The sequence below is a fragment of the Salvelinus fontinalis genome, chromosome 31, assembly GCF_029448725.1.
Source record: "Salvelinus fontinalis isolate EN_2023a chromosome 31, ASM2944872v1, whole genome shotgun sequence".
Classification (NCBI taxonomy): domain Eukaryota; kingdom Metazoa; phylum Chordata; class Actinopteri; order Salmoniformes; family Salmonidae; genus Salvelinus; species Salvelinus fontinalis.
The window spans coordinates 22,588,820-22,613,087 of NC_074695.1; the positions used below are offsets into that span (position 1 = coordinate 22,588,820).

Here is a 24,268-nt window from a genome sequence, read left to right on the forward strand (position 1 = left end):
CAAACCTGTCTACTGCAGTCACCTCCTAACCCAACCTGTCTACTGCTGTCACCTCCCAACCCAACCTGTCTACTGCTGTCACCTCCTAACCCAACCTGTCTACTGCTGTCACCTCCCAACCCAACCTGTCTACTGCTGTCACCTCCTAACCAACCTGTCTACTGCTGTCACCTCCTAACCAAACCTGTCTACTGCTGTCACCTCCCAACCCAACCTGTCTACTGCTGTCACCTCCCAACCCAACCTGTCTACTGCTGTCACCTCCTAACCAACCTGTCTACTGCTGTCACCTCCTAACCAACCTGTCTACTGCTGTCACCTCCCAACCCAACCTGTCTACTGCTGTCACCTCCCAACCCAACCTGTCTACTGCTGTCACCTCCTAACCAAACATGTCTACTGCTGTCACCTCCCAACCCAGCATAACCTGTCTACTGCTGTCACCTCCCAACCCAGCATAACCTGTCTACTGCTGTCACCTCCCAACCCAGCATAACCTGTCTACTGCTGTCACCTCCCAGCCCAGCCTAACCTGTCTACTGCTGTCACCTCCTAACCCAACCTGTCTACTGCTGTCACCTCCTAACCCAACCTGTCTACTGCTGTCATCTCCTAACCCAACGTGTCTACTGCTGTCACCTCCCAACCCAGCCTGTCTACTGCTGTCACCTCCCAACCCAACCTGTCTACTGCTGTCAACTTCTAACCCAACCTGTCTACTGCTGTCACCTCCTAACCCAACCTGTCTACTGCTGTCACCTCCTAACCCAACCTGTCTACTGCTGTCACCTCCCAACCCAGCCTGTCTACTGCTGTCACCTCCTAACCAACCTGTCTACTGCTGTCACCTCCCAACCCAACCTGTCTACGGCTGTCACCTTCCAACACAACCTGTCTACTGCTGTCACCTCCTAACCCAACCTGTCTACTGCTGTCACCTCCTAACCCAACCTGTCTACTGCTGTCACCTCCCAACCCAACCTGTCTACTGCTGTCACCTTCCAACACAACCTGTCTACTGCTGTCACCTCCTAACCCAACCTGTCTACTGCTGTCACCTCCCAACCCAGCCTGTCTACTGCTGTCACCTCCCAACCCAGCATAACCTGTCTACAGCTGTCACCTCACAGCCCAGCCTAACCTGTCTACTGCTGTCACCTCCCAACCCAGCATAACATGTCTACTGCTGTCACCTCCCAACCCAGCCTAACCTGTCTACTGCTGTCACCTCCCAACCCAGCATAACATGTCTACTGCTGTCACCTCCGAACCCAGCATAACCTGTCTACTGCTGTCACCTCCCAACCCAGCATAGCCTGTCTACTGCTGTCACCTCCCAACCCAGCATAACCTGTCTATTGCTGTCACCTCCCAACCCAGCATAACCTGTCTACTGCTGTCACCTTCCAACCCAGCATAACCTGTCTACTGCTGTCACCTCCCAGCCCAGCCTAACTTGTCTACTGCTGTCACCTCCTAACCCAACCTGTCTACTGCTGTCACCTCCTAACCCAACCTGTCTACTGCTGTCATCTCCTAACCCAACGTATCTACTGCTGTCACCTTCCAACCCAGCCTGTCTACTGCTGTCACCTCCCAACCCAACCTGTCTACTGCTGTCAACTTCTAACCCAACCTGTCTACTGCTGTCACCTCCTAACCCAACCTGTCTACTGCTGTCACCTCCTAACCCAACCTGTCTACTGCTGTCACCTCCCAACCCAGCCTGTCTACTGCTGTCACCTCCTAACCAACCTGTCTACTGCTGTCACCTCCCAACCCAACCTGTCTACAGCTGTCACCTTCCAACACAACCTGTCTACTGCTGTCACCTCCTAACCCAACCTGTCTACTGCTGTCACCTCCTAACCCAACCTGTCTACTGCTGTCACCTCCCAACCCAACCTGTCTACTGCTGTCACCTCCTAACCCAACCTGTCTACGGCTGTCACCTCCTAACCCAACCTGTCTACTGCTGTCACCTCCCAACGCAACCTGTCTACTGCTGTCACCTCCTAACCCAACCTGTCTACTGCTGTCACCTCCTAACCCAACCTGTCTACTGCTGTCACCTTCCAACCCAACCTGTCTACTGCTGTCACCTTCCAACCCAACCTGTCTACTGCTGTCATCTCCTAACCCAACCTGTCTACTGCTGTCACCTCCCAACCCAGCCTGTCTACTGCTGTCACCTTCCAACCCAACCTGTCTACTGCTGTCACCTTCCAACCCAACCTGTCTACTGCTGTCACCTTCCAACCCAACCTGTCTACTGCTGTCACCTCCTAACCAAACCTGTCTACTGCTGTCACCTCCCAACCCAACCTGTCTACTGCTGTCACCTCCCAACCAACCTGTCTACTGCTGTCACCTCCTAACCCAATCTGTCTACTGCTGTCACCTCCTAACCAACCTGTCTACTGCTGTCACCTCCTAACCAACCTGTCTACTGCTGTCAACTCCTAACCAACCTGTCTACTGCTGTCACCTCCCAACCCAACCTGTCTACTGCTGTCACCTCCTAACCAACCTGTCTACTGCTGTCACCTCCTAACCAACCTGTCTACTGCTGTCACCTCCTAACCAACCTGTCTACTGCTGTCACCTCCTAACCAACCTGTCTACTGCTGTCATCTCCTAACCAACCTGTCTACTGCTGTCACCTCCTAACCCAACCTGTCTACTGCTGTCACCTCCTAAACCAACCTGTCTACTGCTGTCACCTCCGAAACCAACCTGTCTACTGCTGTCACCTCCCAACACAACCTGTTTACTGCTGTCACCTCCTAACCAACCTGTCTACTACTGTCACCTCCTAACCAACCTGTCTACTGCTGTCACCTCCTAACCCAACCTGTCTACTGCTGTCACCTCCCAACCCAACCTGTCTACTGCTGTCACCTCCCAACCCAGCCTGTCTACTGCTGTCACCTCCTAACCCAACCTGTCTACTACTGTCACCTCCTAACCAACCTGTCTACTGCTGTCCTCTCCTAACCCAACCTGTCTACTGCTGCCACCTCCCAACCCAACCTGTCTACTGCTGTCACCTCCCAACCCAGCCTGTCTACTGCTGTCACCTCCTAACCCAACCTGTCTACTGCTGTCACCTCCTAACCAACCTGTCTACTGCTGTCACCTCCTAACCAACCTGTCTACTGCTGTCACCTCCCAACCCAACCTGTCTACTGCTGTCACCTCCTAACCCAACCTGTCTACTGCTGTCACCTCCTAACCCAACCTGTCTACTGCTGTCACCTCCTAACCAACCTGTCTACTGCTGTCACCTCCCAACACAACCTGTCTACTGCTGTCACCTCCCAACCCAACCTGTCTACTGCTGTCACCTCCCAACCCAGCCTGTCTACGGCTCTCACCTCCCGAACAAACCTGTCTACTGCTGTCACCTCCTAACCCAACCTGTCTACTGCTGTCACCTCCCAACCCAACCTGTCTACTGCTGTCACCTCCTAACCAACCTGTCTACTGCTGTCACCTCCCAACCCAACCTGTCTACTGCTGTCACCTCCTAACCCAACCTGTCTACTGCTGTCACCTCCTAACCCAACCTGTCTACTGCTGTCACCTCCTAACCAACCTGTCTACTGCTGTCACCTCCTAACCAAACCTGTCTACTGCTGTCACCTCCCAACCCAACCTGTCTACTGCTGTCACCTCCCAACCCAACCTGTCTACTGCTGTCACCTCCCAACCCAACCTGTCTACTGCTGTCACCTCCTAACCAACCTGTCTACTGCTGTCACCTCCTAACCAACCTGTCTACTGCTGTCACCTCCCAACCCAACCTGTCTACTGCTGTCACCTCCTAACCCAACCTGTCTACTGCTGTCACCTCCTAACCCAACCTGTCTACTGCTGTCACCTCCTAACCCAACCTGTCTACTGCTGTCACCTCCTAACCCAACCTGTCTACTGCTGTCACCTCCTAACCCAACCTGTCTACTGCTGTCACCTCCTAACCAACCTGTCTACTGCTGTCACCTCCTAACCCAACCTGTCTACTGCTGTCACCTCCTAACCAACCTGTCTACTGCTGTCACCTCCTAACCAACCTGTCTACTGCTGTCACCTCCTAACCAACCTGTCTACTGCTGTCACCTCCTAACCCAACCTGTCTACTGCTGTCACCTCCTAACCAACCTGTCTACTGCTGTCACCTCCTAACCAACCTGTCTACTGATGTCACCTCCTAACCAAACCTGTCTACTGCTGTCACCTCCCAACCCAACCTGTCTACTGCTGTCACCTCCCAACCCAACCTGTCTACTGCTGTCACCTCCTAACCAACCTGTCTACTGCTGTCACCTCCTAACCAACCTGTCTACTGCTGTCACCTCCCAACCCAACCTGTCTACTGCTGTCACCTCCTAACCCAACCTGTCTACTGCTGTCACCTCCTAACCCAACCTGTCTACTGCTGTCACCTCCTAACCCAACCTGTCTACTGCTGTCACCTCCTAACCCAACCTGTCTACTGCTGTCACCTCCTAACCCAACCTGTCTACTGCTGTCACCTCCTAACCAACCTGTCTACTGCTGTCACCTCCTAACCAACCTGTCTACTGCTGTCACCTCCTAACCAACCTGTCTACTGCTGTCACCTCCTAACCCAACCTGTCTACTGCTGTCACCTCCTAACCAACCTGTCTACTGCTGTCACCTCCTAACCCAACCTGTCTACTGCTGTCACCTCCTAACCAACCTGTCTACTGCTGTCACCTCCTAACCAACCTGTCTACTGCTGTCACCTCCTAACCCAACCTGTCTACTGCTGTCACCTCCTAACCAACCTGTCTACTGCTGTCACCTCCTAACCAACCTGTCTACTGCTGTCACCTCCTAACCAACCTGTCTACTGCTGTCACCTCCCAACCCAACCTGTCTACTGCTGTCACCTCCTAACCAACCTGTCTACTGCTGTCACCTCCTAACCAACCTGTCTACTGCTGTCACCTCCTAACCAACCTGTCTAATGCTGTCACCTCCTAACCAACCTGTCTACTGCTGTCACCTCCTAACCCAACCTGTCTACTGCTGTCACCTCCTAACCAACCTGTCTACTGCTGTCACCTCCTAACCCAACCTGTCTACTGCTGTCACCTCCTAAACCAACATGTCTACTGCTGTCACCTTCTAACCAACCTGTCTACTGCTGTCACCTCCTAAACCAACCTGTCTACTGCTGTCACCTCCTAACCAACCTGTCTACTGCTGTCACCTCCTAACCAACCTGTCTACTACTGTCACCTCCTAACCAACCTGTCTACTGCTGTCACCTCCTAACCCAACCTGTCTACTGCTGTCACCTCCCAACCCAACCTGTCTACTGCTGTCACCTCCCAACCCAGCCTGTCTACTGCTGTCACCTCCTAACCCAACCTGTCTACTGCTGTCACCTCCTAACCAACCTGTCTACTGCTGTCACCTCCTAACCAGCCTGTCTACTGCTGTCACCTCCCAACCCAACCTGTCTACTGCTGTCACCTCCTAACCCAACCTGTCTACTGCTGTCACCTCCTAACCCAACCTGTCTACTGCTGTCACCTCCTAACCAACCTGTCTACTGCTGTCACCTCCCAACACAACCTGTCTACTGCTGTCACCTCCCAACCCAACCTGTCTACTGCTGTCACCTCCCAACCCAACCTGTCTACTGCTGTCACCTCCCAACCCAACCTGTCTACTGCTGTCACCTCCCAACCCAACCTGTCTACTGCTGTCACCTCCCAACCAAACCTGTCTACTGCTGTCACCTCCTAACCCAACCTGTCTACTGCTGTCACCTCCCAACCCAACCTGTCTACTGCTGTCACCTCCTAACCCAAGCTGTCTACTGCTGTCACCTCCCAACCCAACCTGTCTACTGCTGTCACCTCCTAACCAACCTGTCTACTGCTGTCACCTCCTAACCCAACCTGTCTACTGCTGTCACCTCCCAACCCAACCTGTCTACTGCTGTCACCTCCCAACCCAACCTGTCTACTGCTGTCACCTCCTAACCAACCTGTCTACTGCTGTCACCTCCTAACCAACCTGTCTACTGCTGTCACCTCCCAACCAAACCTGTCTACTGCTGTCACCTCCTAACCCAACCTGTCTACTGCTGTCACCTCCTAACCCAACCTGTCTACTGCTGTCACCTCCTAACCCAACCTGTCTACTGCTGTCACCTCCCAACCCAACCTGTCTACTGCTGTCACCTCCTAACCCAACCTGTCTACTGCTGTCACCTCCTAACCCAACCCGTCTACTGCTGTCACCTCCTAACCCAACCTGTCTACTGCTGTCACCTCCCAACCAACCTGTCTACTGCTGTCACCTCCCAACCCAACCTGTCTACTGCTGTCACCTCCTAACCCAACCTGTCTACTGCTGTCACCTCCCAACCAACCTGTCTACTGCTGTCACCTCCCAACCCAGCCTAACCTTTTCAAACCCATCAAGCCGAGCCCCATCTAACCCAGAGCGGCTCCCTCTATTTAATTCTAGTCTATCCCCTATCCTGTTCTGGTCCAACTGCAGCCTAACTTACTTTACAGCAAACCTACTGAATGATGAGTTAGAGCAATGAAATGTCCTCAGATACTCGCCAACAAATGTCCTGTTACTCTCTCTCTCTCTCTCTCACACACCCGCACACTCACATTTTCATGATGAACATCCACAAATGCTCACCTGGAAGTGCCAAATGAAAAAAAACCTGAAGATGTCAATCAAGACATGCAGCAAAAGATCAAACGGAATAAAACAACTTATATAAAATATAAAGTTGAGATGTGAACATACCCTCAGTCCTACAACTGTCCTACTGATGATTCATCCTCATCACTCTTCTGCCCTAAGAAACTGTCTCATTACCGTATCACACCTCTCTACCATTCAGCACAGTCCAGGACAATGACGTCTGAATGCAATGGGAATCCTTTTGAAATAATGGGAGATGACTAAAACCATGTGATGACAACGTCTGGATGAGTGACTTCATAGTGATTTGAACAGAAGCTGGAAATCAGACAGAAGAGCAATATGATGACAAATGTGAAACAAAAGACCAAAAATCTCCATACAGGCTAGTTATTACCACCCCACCCTGATGCCACTCTCCCTCAGTGCAGTACGATGTCGGAACGATTACAAACCGTGCAGCAGCAACAGAGCAATGTATTGTGTAGTGTCATGTTGAAATCAAACAAAATATAGTTCAAGAATTGATGGGAGGGTGGGACCTCATTTGATCATTTCGTGCAAGCAATAATCAGCCAAAAGCGGATACGGTACTTAGTGTACACACCCAGTACTGAAGAGCTGTCCTCTGCATGAACCATGTTGAATCATGATCGACCTTGACAATATAAGACCATTTTAGAACACCCTCTATTAAATAAATATGTATCTCTGTGCGTGTGACATCTTATGTCAACTTAATTTCCAAGCAGGCCAAACAGGCTAACCTGAACAGCCATATGCCTTATGGAATGTAAATACAATACTTTGTTAACAGTTGACATTATCTGTCATGAAAAGTAACGTGGTGACATACAGTATATGGTCAAATGAGTCATCCACTCTGACCCATTCATATTGATGAGGAAGTTAGAGTTAGCAGCCCTGACCTGCAGACTCACCCTCACTGTTGTGGCTGCCAGCACTCCCACTGTGGAAACTGTGGCAGGGGTCTGAGTAGCCCGGGGGGAAGCCTGCAGGTGCGGAGGGGAAGGGGGGGTAGGGGAATGGCTGACCCCCCAGGGGCCACGGGTTGGTGGCAGGGGGAGGGAGGGGGGCCAGGGTGTCCTGCTCAGAGCCCCCACCACTGGAACCCTCATTCAGGTTGAGAGACGCCATGTCTGAAAGAGAGAGCAAAAGATAATAAAGAGAGAGAGAGATAGACAGACATACAGACAGAGAGAGCGAGTTAACCATAACAGGTAAAAAACACACTACCATTGGACTCTACAGTACACTTAACACATTGGACTCTACAGTACACTTAACACATTGGACTCTACAGTACACTTAACACATTGGACTCTACAGTACAAATAACACAAGTAAAAATACACTTCTAACGATACAATCCAGTAGATAATATATGACTGTCAATGTGGCTCAGTGTCAGTACTTTGGCAGAGGTCTCCGAAGGTGTAGTAGCATTGCTCTGAGAAGGTGATCTTGTTGACGGTGTGTCTCAGGTAGCCATGTTTCAGCAGACTGCTGGCATACTTCCTGGCATCTCTCCTGTCCTTGAAGCCCTCCACCCTGGAGTAGAGCCAGTCCACCACGTCAGCACCTGGCACAGTGACACACACAGCAACACACTGTTTAAGACTGTAGTCTGAATCACAACCTCACAATGTCGAGTAGAGCCAGTCCACCACGTGACATAGCAGCACACACAGGATAAGAAGACTGTAGTCTGCACTACAACAGCACACACTCATACAGGATTATATTACCCTATAATACTGGTATCATACACTAACTACACCACATCAAGCAAGTAGATGTTATGTTGACACTATCAAGGAAATGTCTTGCAAAAGACATCACAGTTTAACAGTAAGGGAAGTGATTGCTGTTTCAAGTCCAACTTTAAACCCTTAATTTACTCAATTTAAATGGTACATTATTAGTAGTAGTCAGTGTCCCCCAGTCCCTCTCACCGATGACAGCGTTGCCAATGGTGATCTTCAACCACATCCTGTCCCGGATCTCCAGACCAGAGTCAGGCAGCTGCATCACCTTGACGATGGTTGATATGTCCGTCTTACTCGCAGATAGCGGCAAGTCGTCAAATTCTGAAGGGGAGAGGAGGTTGAGACACAGCACAATCACAAACAGTGACTGACAACATGTTATGTATGTGGCCTTTCTAGGACTGTGAGAGTGCAGCGATGTCTAGTGATTGCAGTAGTTTGTGTGTGTGACTGTGGTCATAGTGTGGTCATACCGTAGTGTGGATAGGGTCCGGTCAGGGCAGTTGTGTGGGAGATCCAGGCAGCAGGGTCGATGGGCCTCACTGGTTCAGCTGCACAAACATAACACACACACACACATGCACGCACGCACGCACGCACGCACACACACACACACACACACACACACACACAGCCAGTTAGAACACATAACCTCCATCATATACTGTGAGTTAGCCAGTATTTGTGGTGAAACTTCTACTCTAAATGAATTTATAAGCACAAACACTTAGATTTTCAAAAAGTATTTAAAAAGTTTCTAAAGTGAGTTTCCAGCAGAGTTTGAGAACCCTGTTTGTAAGTGGTAATAACCTGTTGTTGGTGGAACATCGGTGAGTGTCTTACCCCGGGGGATGGTGAAGTAGCTTCGCGGAGACGGGTCCCAACACTTGGCCACAGTAAGACTAATAGGACTGGAGAACACATGTGGAGACCATCAGTTACAATACATATAAACATTCTACTCACTTCTACAGCTCCTGCACAGTTAAAGGAACAAGAGGAAACAGTAGAGAGGAAAGGAAATGATTGGTTGAACTACAAGATTTATGGAGAGAAATATTAGTCTGTATTATACAATAGTCAATCATGCAGGAGCTGTTTAAAATACAAACCCACTGTTATCCAATCAGAGGTCAGCATCAACCAATACCTCTAATAAAACACTAATATACTCCAGTCTTACCATCGCTCAGCTTTAAATCCTGTAAATACCCAACAGCCATGTTCTTTGACTGTCTGTCCTGACCTGTGACTATGTTCACACGCAACATTTTAACATCTCTTGAAATGTTTTCTGGGTTATCGTTAACAATCCTGCATTCTAACACAGTACTGCTCTTACCCTGTTTTGGAGACAATCTCTCTCAGGATCCTCACAGCGTCATCGTTGCTCATGTTCTCAAAGTTCACATCGTTCACCTAGGGAACACAAGCAGACAGTTAACGTCCATGTTCACAGATCATGTCTTTAAAATGTGGTGGTTGGACAAAAGTAACAAGTGAATAAAGAAACACAAAATAAACATGTGCTTTAGGACTCTGCAGTATACAAGTTAATTCTCCAGGGCGCTATTGTCACACACACAAATACACACGCACGCACGCACGCACACACACACACACACAAGTGGGCTTTCAGACGCATATAAAAGCTAGTAAATCCTAAGCAGCTTTATACTGCATGTATGTATGTATGGGTGTAAAAACACACTGGCTCCACAATAAATTAGGTTAATATATGCTGAATCCACAATAACTAGTGATCAGCCACCATGTATGTTGTGTACAAGAGGAGGCGTGGCCAGAGAAGTTAGTCTGAGTCCAGCCATACAGACGTCAAAGAGAACTAACACCAGGAAGGAAAAGGAAAGGCAGAAAAACAACTCGTAGAAAAGAGGTTTATGGGGAGGGAGGTGATGAGGACCATTACAGATGGTTGTCAATAGGTCACAACAAAGCTAGGCAGAAACACAGGACCTGTTTCCCCTTTCCCTCATTGTGTCAAACACACTGTATCCAAACATCATTGGGAATGCTATGGAAATCACAAAGCAAGTTTTTCCAGTTGCAAGCACTGGCTCATTCCCTCAACAAACCATACAAATATGGTCAAAAAATCTCACGCAGAATGCAACATACAGAATAACCTTAGAACATTACATAGAGAATAAACATTAGGTCCATTAATAGTGGGTGTACCTGTAGGAGCATGTCCCCAGGTTCTATCCTGCCGTCTGCAGCCACAGCTCCTCCCTTCATGATGGAGCCGATGTAGATCCCCCCGTCCCCCCGGTCGTTACTCTGCCCCACGATACTGATACCCAGGAAGTTATACTTCTCTGGAGGAGATAGGGGAGAGACAGAAATAAGTCTGTTTACAGTCAATGAACTCTGATGATATCTGTAGCAAACACTATGAACTCTGATGATTTCTATATCAAAAACTATGAATGATGATATCTCTATCAAAAACTATGAACTCTGATGATATCTGTATCAAAAACTATGAACTCTGATGATTTCTGTATCAAACACTATAAGTCTGATGATATCTGTATAAAATATTATGAACTCTGATGATATCTGTATCAAACTCTATGGACTCTGGTGATATCTGTATCAAACACTATGAACTCTGATGATATCTGTATCAAACACTATGAACTCTGATGATATCTCTATCAAAAACTATGAACTCTGATTATATCTGTATCAAACACTATGAACTCTGATGATATCTGTAGCAAACACTATGAACTCTGATGATATCTCTATCAAAAACTATGAACTCTGATTATATCTGTATCAAACACTATGAACTCTGATGATATCTCTATCAAAAACTATGAACTCTGATATCTGTATCAAAAACTATGAACTCTGATGATATCTGTATCAAACACTATGAACTCTGATGATTTCTATATCAAAAACTATGAATGATGATATCTCTATCAAAAACTATGAACTCTGATGATATCTGTATCAAACACTATGAACTCTGATGATATCTGTATCAAACACTATGAACTCTGATGATTTCTATATCAAAAACTATGAATGATGATATCTCTATCAAACACTATGAACTCTGATGATATCTGTATCAAACACTATGAACTCTGATGATATCTGTATCACACACTATGAACTCTGATGATATCTGTATCAAACACTATGAACTCTGATGATATCTGTATCAAACACTATGAACTCTGATGATATCTGTATCAAACACTATAAGTCTGATGATATCTGTATCAAACACTATGGACTCTGGTGATATCTGTATCAAACACTATGGACTCTGGTGATATTTATATCAAACACTATGGACTCTGGTGATATTTATATCAAAAACTATGAACTCTGATATCTGTATCAAACACTATGAACTCTGATGATATCTGTATCAAACACTATGAACTCTGATGATTTCTCTATCAAAAACTATGAACTCTGATGATTTCTGTATCAAACACTATAAGTCTGATGATATCTGTATAAAATATTATGAACTCTGATGATATCTGTATCAAACTCTATGGACTCTGGTGATATCTGTATCAAACACTATGAACTCTGATGATATCTGTATCAAACACTATGAACTCTGATGATATCTCTATCAAAAACTATGAACTCTGACTATATCTGTATCAAACACTATGAACTCTGATGATATCTGTATCAAACACTATGAACTCTGATGATTTCTCTATCAAAAACTATGAACTCTGATGATATCTCTATCAAAAACTATGAACTCTGATGATATCTGTATCAAACACTATGAACTCTGATGATATCTGTATCAAACACTATGAACTCTGATGATTTCTATATCAAAAACTATGAATGATGATATCTCTATCAAACACTATGAACTCTGATGATATCTGTATCAAACACTATGAACTCTGATGATATCTGTATCACACACTATGAACTCTGATGATATCTGTATCAAACACTATGAACTCTGATGATATCTGTAGCAAACACTATGAACTCTGATGATTTCTATATCAAAAACTATGAATGATGATATCTCTATCAAAAACTATGAAATCTGATGATATCTGTATCAAACACTATGAACTCTGATGATATCTGTATCAAACACTATAAGTCTGATGATATCTGTATCAAACACTATGGACTCTGGTGATATCTGTATCAAACACTATGGACTCTGGTGATATTTATATCAAACACTATGGACTCTGGTGATATTTATATCAAACTCTATGGACTCTGATGATATCTGTATCAAACACTATGAACTCTGATGATATCTGTATCAAACACTATGAACTCTGATGATATCTGTATCAAACACAATGAACTCTGATGATATCTGTATCAAACACTATGAACTCTGATGATATCTGTATCAAACACTATGAACTCTGATGATATCTGTATCAAACACAATGAACTCTGATGATATCTGTATCAAACACTATGAACTCTGATGATATCTGTATCAAACACTATGAACTCTGATGATATCTGTATCAAACACTATGAACTCTGATGATATCTGTATCACACACTATGAACTCTGATGATATCTGTATCAAACACTATGAACTCTGATGATATCTGTATCAAACACTATGAACTCTGATGATATCTGTATCAAACACTATGAACTCTGATGATATCTGTATCAAAAACTATGAACTCTGATGATATCTGTATAAAATATTATGAACTCTGATGATATCTGTATCAAACACTATGGACTCTGATGATATCTGTATCAAACACTATGAACTCTGATGATATCTGTATCACACACTATGAACTCTGATGATATCTGTATCAAACACTATGAACTCTGATGATATCTGTATCAAACACAATGAACTCTGATGATATCTGTATCAAACACTATGAACTCTGATGATATCTGTATCAAACACTATGAACTCTGATGATATCTGTATCAAACACTATGAACTCTGATGATATCTGTAGCAAACACTATGGACTCTGATGATTTCTCTATCAAAAACTATGGATGATGATATCTCTATCAAAAACTATGAACTCTGATGATATCTGTATCAAACACTATGAACTCTGATGATATCTCTATCAAAAACTATGAACTCTGATGATATCTGTATCAAAAACTATGAACTCTGATGATTTCTGTATCAAACACTATAAGTCTGATGATATCTGTATAAAATATTATGAACTCTGATGATATCTGTATCAAACTCTATGGACTCTGGTGATATCTGTATCAAACACTATGAACTCTGATGATATCTGTATCAAACACTATGAACTCTGATGATATCTCTATCAAAAACTATGAACTCTGATTATATCTGTATCAAACACTATGAACTCTGATGATATCTGTAGCAAACACTATGAACTCTGATGATATCTCTATCAAAAACTATGAACTCTGATTATATCTGTATCAAACACTATGAACTCTGATGATATCTCTATCAAAAACTATGAACTCTGATATCTGTATCAAAAACTATGAACTCTGATGATATCTGTATCAAACACTATGAACTCTGATGATATCTGTATCAAACACTATGAACTCTGATGATTTCTATATCAAAAACTATGAATGATGATATCTCTATCAAAAACTATGAACTCTGATGACATCTGTATCAAACACTATGAACTCTGATGATATCTGTATCAAACACTATGAACTCTGATGATTTCTATATCAAAAACTATGAATGATGATATCTCTATCAAACACTATGAACTCTGATGATATCTGTATCAAACACTATGAACTCTGATGATATCTGTATCACACACTATGAACTCTGATGATATCTGTATCAAACACTATGAACTCTGATGATATCTGTAGCAAACACTATGAACTCTGATGATTTCTCTATCAAAAACTATGAATGATGATATCTCTATCAAAAACTATGAACTCTGATGATATCTGTATCAAAAACTATGAACTCTGATGATATCTGTATAAAATATTATGAACTCTGATGATATCTGTATCAAACACTATGGACTCTGGTGATATTTATATCAAACTCTATGGACTCTGGTGATATTTATATCAAACTCTATGGACTCTGATGATATCTGTATCAAACACTATGGACTCTGGTGATATTTATATCAAACTCTATGGACTCTGGTGATATTTATATCAAACTCTATGGACTCTGATGATATCTGTATCAAACACTATGAACTCTGATGATATCTGTATCAAACACTATGGACTCTGGTGATATTTATATCAAACTCTATGGACTCTGGTGATATTGATATCAAACTCTATGGACTCTGATGATATCTGTATCAAACACTATGAACTCTGATGATATCTGTATCAAACACTATGAACTCTGATGATATCTGTATCAAACACTATGAACTCTGATGATATCTGTATCAAACTCTATGGACTCTGATGATATCTGTATCAAACACTATGAACTCTGATGATATCTGTATCAAACACTATGAACTCTGATGATATCTGTATCAAACACTATGAACTCTGATGATATCTGTATCAAACACTATGAACTCTGATGATATCTGTATCAAACACTATGAACTCTGATGATATCTGTATCAAACACTATGAACTCTGATGATATCTGTATCAAACACTATGAACTCTGATGATATCTGTAGCAAACACTATGAACTCTGATGATTTCTATTTCAAAAACTATGAATGATGATATCTCTATCAAAAACTATGAACTCTGATGATATCTGTATCAAACACTATGAACTCTGATGATATCTGTATCAAACACTATGAACTCTGATGATATCTGTCAAACACTATGAACTCTGATGATATCTGTAGCAAACACTATGAACTCTGATGATATCTCTATCAAAAACTATGAACTCTGATGATATCTGTATCACACACTATGGACTCTGGTGATATCTGTATCACACACTATGGACTCTGGTGATTTCTGTATCAAACACTATAAGTCTGATGATATTTATATCAAACTCTGTGGACTCTGATGATATCTGTATGAAACTCTATGGACCCTGATGATATCTGTATCTGTATTAAACACTATGGACCCTGATGATATCTGCATCAAACACTATGAACTCTGATGATATCTGTATCAAACACTATGGACTCTGGTGATTTCTGTATCAAACACTATAAGTCTGATGATATTTATATCAAACTCTGTGGACTCTGATGATATCTGCATCAAACACTATGAACTCTGATGATATCTGTATCTGTATCAAACTCTATGGACCCTGATGATATCTGCATCAAACACTATGAACTCTGATGATATCTCTATCAAAAACTATGAACTCTGATGATATCTGTATAAAATATTATGAACTCTGATGATATCTGTATGAAACACTATGGACTCTGGTGATATTTATATCAAACTCTATGGACTCTGGTGATATTTATATCAAACTCTATGGACTCTGATGATATCTGTATCAAACACTATGAACTCTGATGATATCTGTATCAAACACTATGAACTCTGATGATATCTGTATCAAACACTATGGACTTTGGTGATATTTATATCAAACTCTATGGACTCTGGTGATATTGATATCAAACTCTATGGACTCTGATGATATCTGTATCAAACACTATGAACTCTGATGATATCTGTATCAAACACTATGAACTCTGATGATATCTGTATCAAACACTATGAACTCTGATGATATCTGTATCAAACACTATGAACTCTGATGATATCTGTATCAAACACTATGAACTCTGATGATATCTGTATCAAACACTATGAACTCTGATGATATCTGTAGCAAACACTATGAACTCTGATGATTTCTATTTCAAAAACTATGAATGATGATATCTCTATCAAAAACTATGAACTCTGATGATATCTGTATCAAAAACTATGAACTCTGATGATATCTGTATCAAACACTATGAACTCTGATGATATCTGTATCAAACACTATGAACTCTGATGATATCTGTAGCAAACACTATGAACTCTGATGATATCTCTATCAAAAACTATGAACTCTGATGATATCTGTATCACACACTATGGACTCTGGTGATATCTGTATCACACACTATGGACTCTGGTGATTTCTGTATCAAACACTATAAGTCTGATGATATTTATATCAAACTCTGTGGACTCTGATGATATCTGTATGAAACTCTATGGACCCTGATGATATCTGTATCTGTATTAAACACTATGGACCCTGATGATATCTGCATCAAACACTATGAACTCTGATGATATCTGTATCAAACACTATGGACTCTGATGATATCTGTATCAAACACTATGAACTCTGATGATATCTGTATCAAACACTATGAACTCTGATGATATCTGTATCAAACACTATGAACTCTGATGATATCTGTATCAAACACTATGAACTCTGATGATATCTGTAGCAAACACTATGAACTCTGATGATTTCTATTTCAAAAACTATGAATGATGATATCTCTATCAAAAACTATGAACTCTGATGATATCTGTATCAAACACTATGAACTCTGATGATATCTGTATCAAACACTATGAACTCTGATGATATCTGTATCAAACACTATGAACTCTGATGATATCTGTAGCAAACACTATGAACTCTGATGATATCTCTATCAAAAACTATGAACTCTGATGATATCTGTATCACACACTATGGACTCTGGTGATATCTGTATCACACACTATGGACTCTGGTGATTTCTGTATCAAACACTATAAGTCTGATGATATTTATATCAAACTCTGTGGACTCTGATGATATCTGTATGAAACTCTATGGACCCTGATGATATCTGTATCTGTATTAAACACTATGGACCCTGATGATATCTGCATCAAACACTATGAACTCTGATGATATCTGTATCAAACACTATGGACTCTGGTGATTTCTGTATCAAACACTATAAGTCTGATGATATTTATATCAAACTCTGTGGACTCTGATGATATCTGCATCAAACACTATGAACTCTGATGATATCTGTATCTGTATCAAACTCTATGGACCCTGATGATATCTGCATCAAACACTATGAACTCTGATGATATCTCTATCAAAAACTATGAACTCTGATGATATCTGTATAAAATATTATGAACTCTGATGATATCTGTATCAAACACTATGGACTCTGGTGATATTTATATCAAACTCTATGGACTCTGGTGATATTTATATCAAACTCTATGGACTCTGATGATATCTGTATCAAACACTATGAACTCTGATGATATCTGTATCAAACACTATGAACTCTGATGATATCTGTATCAAACACTATGGACTTTGGTGATATTTATATCAAACTCTATGGACTCTGGTGATATTGATATCAAACTCTATGGACTCTGATGATATCTGTATCAAACACTATGAACTCTGATGATATCTGTATCAAACACTATGAACTCTGATGATATCTGTATCAAACACTATGAACTCTGATGATATCTGTATCAAACACTATGAACTCTGATGATATCTGTATCAAACACTATGAACTCTGATGATATCTGTATCAAACACTATGAACTGTGATGATATCTGTATCAAACACTATGAACTCTGATGATATCTGTAGCAAACACTATGAACTCTGATGATTTCTATTTCAAAAACTATGAATGATGATATCTCTATCAAAAACTATGAACTCTGATGATATCTGTATCAAACACTATGAACTCTGATGATATCTGTATCAAACACTATGAACTCTGATGATATCTGTATCAAACACTATGAACTCTGATGATATCTGTAGCAAACACTATGAACTCTGATGATATCTCTATCAAAAACTATGAACTCTGATGATATCTGTATCACACACTATGGACTCTGGTGATATCTGTATCACACACTATGGACTCTGGTGATTTCTGTATCAAACACTATAAGTCTGATGATATTTATATCAAACTCTGTGGACTCTGATGATATCTGTATGAAACTCTATGGACCCTGATGATATCTGTATCTGTATTAAACACTATGGACCCTGATGATATCTGCATCAAACACTATGAACTCTGATGATATCTGTATCAAACACTATGGACTCTGGTGATTTCTGTATCAAACACTATAAGTCTGATGATATTTATATCAAACTCTGTGGACTCTGATGATATCTGCATCAAACACTATGGACTCTGATGATATCTGTATCTGTATCAAACACTATGGACCCTGATGATATCTGCATCAAACACTATGAACTCTGATGATATCTGTATAAAATATTATGAACTCTGATGATATCTGTATCAAACACTATGGACTCTGGTGATATTTATATCAAACTCTATGGACTCTGGTGATATTTATATCAAACTCTATGGACTCTGATGATATCTGTATCAAACACTATGGACTCTGGTGATATTTATATCAAACTCAATGGACTCTGGTTATATTTATATCAAACTCTATGGACTCTGATGATATCTGTATCAAACACTATGAACTCTGATGATATCTCTATCAAACACTATGGACTCTGGTGATATTTATATCAAACTCTATGGACTCTGGTGATATTGATATCAAACTCTATGGACTCTGATGATATCTGTATCAAACACTATGAACTCTGATGATATCTGTATCAAACACTATGAACTCTGATGATATCTGTATCAAACACTATGAACTCTGATGATATCTGTATCAAACACCATGAACTCTGATGATATCTGTATCAAACACTATGGACTTTGGTGATATTTATATCAAACTCTATGGACTCTGGTGATATTGATATCAAACTCTATGGACTCTGATGATATCTGTATCAAACACTATGAACTCTGATGATATCTGTATCAAACACTATGAATTCTGATGATATCTGTATCAAACACTATGAACTCTGATGATATCTGTATCAAACACTATGAACTCTGATGATATCTGTATCAAACACTATGAACTCTGATGATATCTGTATCAAACACTATGAACTCTGATGATATCTGTATCAAACACTATGAACTCTGATGATATCTGTAGCAAACACTATGAACTCTGATGATTTCTATTTCAAAAACTATGAATGATGATATCTCTATCAAAAACGATGAACTCTGATGATATCTGTATCAAACACTATGAACTCTGATGATATCTGTAGCAAACACTATGAACTCTGATGATATCTCTATCAAAAACTATGAACTCTGATGATATCTGTATCACACACTATGGACTCTGGTGATATCTGTATCACACACTATGGACTCTGGTGATTTCTGTATCAAACACCATAAGTCTGATGATATTTATATCAAACTCTGTGGACTCTGATGATATCTGTATGAAACTCTATGGACCCTGATGATATCTGTATCTGTATTAAACACTATGGACCCTGATGATATCTGCATCAAACACTATGAACTCTGATGATATCTGTATCAAACACTATGGACTCTGGTGATTTCTGTATCAAACACTATAAGTCTGATGATATTTATATCAAACTCTGTGGACTCTGATGATATCTGCATCAAACACTATGAACTCTGATGATATCTGTATCTGTATCAAACACTATGGACCCTGATGATATCTGTATCAAACACTATGAACTCTGATGATATCTGTATCAAACACTATGAACTCTGATGATATCTGTAGCAAACACTATGAACTCTGAAGATTTCTATTTCAAAAACTATGAATGATGATATCTCTATCAAAAACTATGAACTCTGATGATATCTGTATCAAACACTATGAACTCTGATGATATCTGTATCAAACACTATGAACTCTGATGATATCTGTATCAAACACTATGAACTCTGATGATATCTGTAGCAAACACTATGAACTCTGATGATATCTCTATCAAAAACTATGAACTCTGATGATATCTGTATCACACACTATGGACTCTGGTGATTTCTGTATCAAACACTATAAGTCTGATGATATTTATATCAAACTCTGTGGACTCTGATGATATCTGTATGAAACTCTATGGACCCTGATGATATCTGTATCTGTATTAAACACTATGGACCCTGATGATATCTGCATCAAACACTATGAACTCTGATGATATCTGTATCAAACACTATGGACTCTGGTGATTTCTGTATCAAACACTATAAGTCTGATGATATTTATATCAAACTCTGTGGACTCTGATGATATCTGCATCAAACACTATGAACTCTGATGATATCTGTATCTGTATAAAACTCTATGGACCCTGATGATATCTGCATCAAACACTATGAACTCTGATGATATCTGTATAAAATATTATGAACTCTGATGATATCTGTATCAAACACTATGGACTCTGGTGATATTTATATCAAACTCTATGGACTCTGGTGATATTTATATCAAACTCTATGGACTCTGGTGATATCTGTATCAAACACTATGAACTCTGATGATATCTGTATCAAACACTATGAACTCTGATGATATCTGTATCAAACACTATGGACTTTGGTGATATTTATATCAAACTCTATGGACTCTGGTGATATTGATATCAAACTCTATGGACTCTGATGATATCTGTATCAAACACTATGAACTCTGATGATATCTGTATCAAACACTATGAACTCTGATGATATCTGTATCAAACACTATGAACTCTGATGATATCTGTATCAAACACTATGAACTCTGATGATATCTGTATCAAACACTATGAACTCTGATGATATCTGTATCAAACACTATGAACTCTGATGATATCTGTATCAAACACTATGAACTCTGATGATATCTGTAGCAAACACTATGAACTCTGATGATTTCTATTTCAAAAACTATGAATGATGATATCTCTATCAAAAACTATGAACTCTGATGATATCTGTATCAAACACTATGAACTCTGATGATATCTGTATCAAACACTATGAACTCTGATGATATCTGTATCAAACACTATGAACTCTGATGATATCTGTAGCAAACACTATGAACTCTGATGATATCTCTATCAAAAACTATGAACTCTGATGATATCTGTATCAAACACTATGAACTCTGATGATATCTGTATCAAACACTATGAACTCTGATGATATCTGTATCAAACACTATGAACTCTGATGATATCTGTATCAAACAGTATGAACTCTGATGATATCTGTAGCAAACACTATGAACTCTGATGATTTCTATTTCAAAAACTATGAATGATGATATCTCTATCAAAAACTATGAACTCTGATGATATCTGTATCAAACACTATGAACTCTGATGATATCTGTATCAAACACTATGAACTCTGATGATATCTGTATCAAACACTATGAACTCTGATGATATCTGTAGCAAACACTATGAACTCTGATGATATCTCTATCAAAAACTATGAACTCTGATGATATCTGTATCACACACTATGGACTCTGGTGATATCTGTATCACACACTATGGACTCTGGTGATTTCTGTATCAAACACCATAAGTCTGATGATATTTATATCAAACTCTGTGGACTCTGATGATATCTGTATGAAACTCTATGGACCCTGATGATATCTGTATCTGTATTAAACACTATGGACCCTGATGATATCTGCATCAAACACTATGAACTCTGATGATATCTGTATCAAACACTATGGACTCTGGTGATTTCTGTATCAAACACTATAAGTCTGATGATATTTATATCAAACTCTGTGGACTCTGATGATATCTGCATCAAACACTATGAACTCTGATGATATCTGTATCTGTATCAAACACTATGGACCCTGATGATATCTGTATCAAACACTATGAACTCTGATGATATCTGTATCAAACACTATGAACTCTGATGATATCTGTATCAAACACTATGAACTCTGATGATATCTGTAGCAAACACTATGAACTCTGATGATTTCTATTTCAAAAACTATGAATGATGATATCTCTATCAAAAACTATGAACTCTGATGATATCTGTATCAAACACTATGAACTCTGATGATATCTGTATCAAACACTATGAACTCTGATGATATCTGTATCAAACACTATGAACTCTGATGATATCTGTAGCAAACACTATGAACTCTGATGATATCTCTATCAAAAACTATGAACTCTGATGATATCTGTATCACACACTATGGACTCTGGTGATATCTGTATCACACACTATGGACTCTGGTGATTTCTGTATCAAACACCATAAGTCTGATGATATTTATATCAAACTCTGTGGACTCTGATGATATCTGTATGAAACTCTATGGACCCTGATGATATCTGTATCTGTATTAAACACTATGGACCCTGATGATATCTGCATCAAACACTATGAACTCTGATGATATCTGTATCAAACACTATGGACTCTGGTGATTTCTGTATCAAACACTATAAGTCTGATGATATTTATATCAAACTCTGTGGACTCTGATGATATCTGCATCAAACACTATGAACTCTGATGATATCTGTATCTGTATCAAACACTATGGACCCTGATGATATCTGTATCAAACACTATGAACTCTGATGATATCTGTATCAAACACTATGAACTCTGATGATATCTGTAGCAAACACTATGAACTCTGAAGATTTCTATTTCAAAAACTATGAATGATGATATCTCTATCAAAAACTATGAACTCTGATGATATCTGTATCAAACACTATGAACTCTGATGATATCTGTATCAAACACTATGAACTCTGATGATATCTGTATCAAACACTATGAACTCTGATGATATCTGTAGCAAACACTATGAACTCTGATGATATCTCTATCAAAAACTATGAACTCTGATGATATCTGTATCACACACTATGGACTCTGGTGATTTCTGTATCAAACACTATAAGTCTGATGATATTTATATCAAACTCTGTGGACTCTGATGATATCTGTATGAAACTCTATGGACCCTGATGATATCTGTATCTGTATTAAACACTATGGACCCTGATGATATCTGCATCAAACACTATGAACTCTGATGATATCTGTATCAAACACTATGGACTCTGGTGATTTCTGTATCAAACACTATAAGTCTGATGATATTTATATCAAACTCTGTGGACTCTGATGATATCTGCATCAAACACTATGAACTCTGATGATATCTGTATCTGTATAAAACTCTATGGACCCTGATGATATCTGCATCAAACACTATGAACTCTGATGATATCTGTATCAAACACTATGGACTCTGGTGATTTCTGTATCAAACACTATAAGTCTGATGATATTTATATCAAACTCTGTGGACTCTGATGATATCTGCATCAAACACTATGAACTCTGATGATATCTGTATCTGTATCAAACACTATGGACCCTGATGATATCTGTATAAAATATTATGAACTCTGATGATATCTGTATCAAACACTATGGACTCTGGTGATATTTATATCAAACTCTATGGACTCTGGTGATATTTATATCAAACTCTATGGACTCTGATGATATCTGTATCAAACACTATGAACTCTGATGATATCTGTATCAAACACTATGAACTCTGATGATATCTGTATCAAACACTATGGACTTTGGTGATATTTATATCAAACTCTATGGACTCTGGTGATATTGATATCAAACTCTATGGACTCTGATGATATCTGTATCAAACACTATGAACTCTGATGATATCTGTATCAAACACTATGAACTCTGATGATATCTGTATCAAACACTATGAACTCTGATGATATCTGTATCAAACACTATGAACTCTGA

The 24,268-nt window shown here is 40.3% G+C and overlaps 1 protein-coding gene across 5 annotated transcripts in view; it reads right to left on the reverse strand.

Annotated features, from left to right (window-relative positions):
• LOC129829830 (segment polarity protein dishevelled homolog DVL-1-like) overlaps positions 1-24,268 on the reverse strand; it is a 77,912-nt gene that overhangs the window by 15,089 nt on the left and 38,555 nt on the right. For 2 of the 5 annotated variants that reach the window (XM_055891777.1, XM_055891775.1), the window contains 8 exons: positions 10,695-10,834; positions 9,838-9,914; positions 9,339-9,406; positions 8,969-9,046; positions 8,682-8,816; positions 8,141-8,308; positions 7,647-7,865; positions 3,451-7,363 (listed from right to left, as the gene is read on the reverse strand). In XM_055891777.1, coding sequence (XP_055747752.1) covers positions 7,353-7,363; positions 7,647-7,865; positions 8,141-8,308; positions 8,682-8,816; positions 8,969-9,046; positions 9,339-9,406; positions 9,838-9,914; positions 10,695-10,834 — 896 coding nt within the window. In that variant the 3' untranslated portion in view covers positions 3,451-7,352. Of the gene's footprint in view, positions 1-3,450; positions 7,364-7,646; positions 7,866-8,140; positions 8,309-8,681; positions 8,817-8,968; positions 9,047-9,305; positions 9,407-9,837; positions 9,915-10,694; positions 10,835-24,268 lie in introns of those variants that run through there. The other 3 variants (XM_055891776.1, XM_055891773.1, XM_055891778.1) reach the window with 2 other exon arrangements.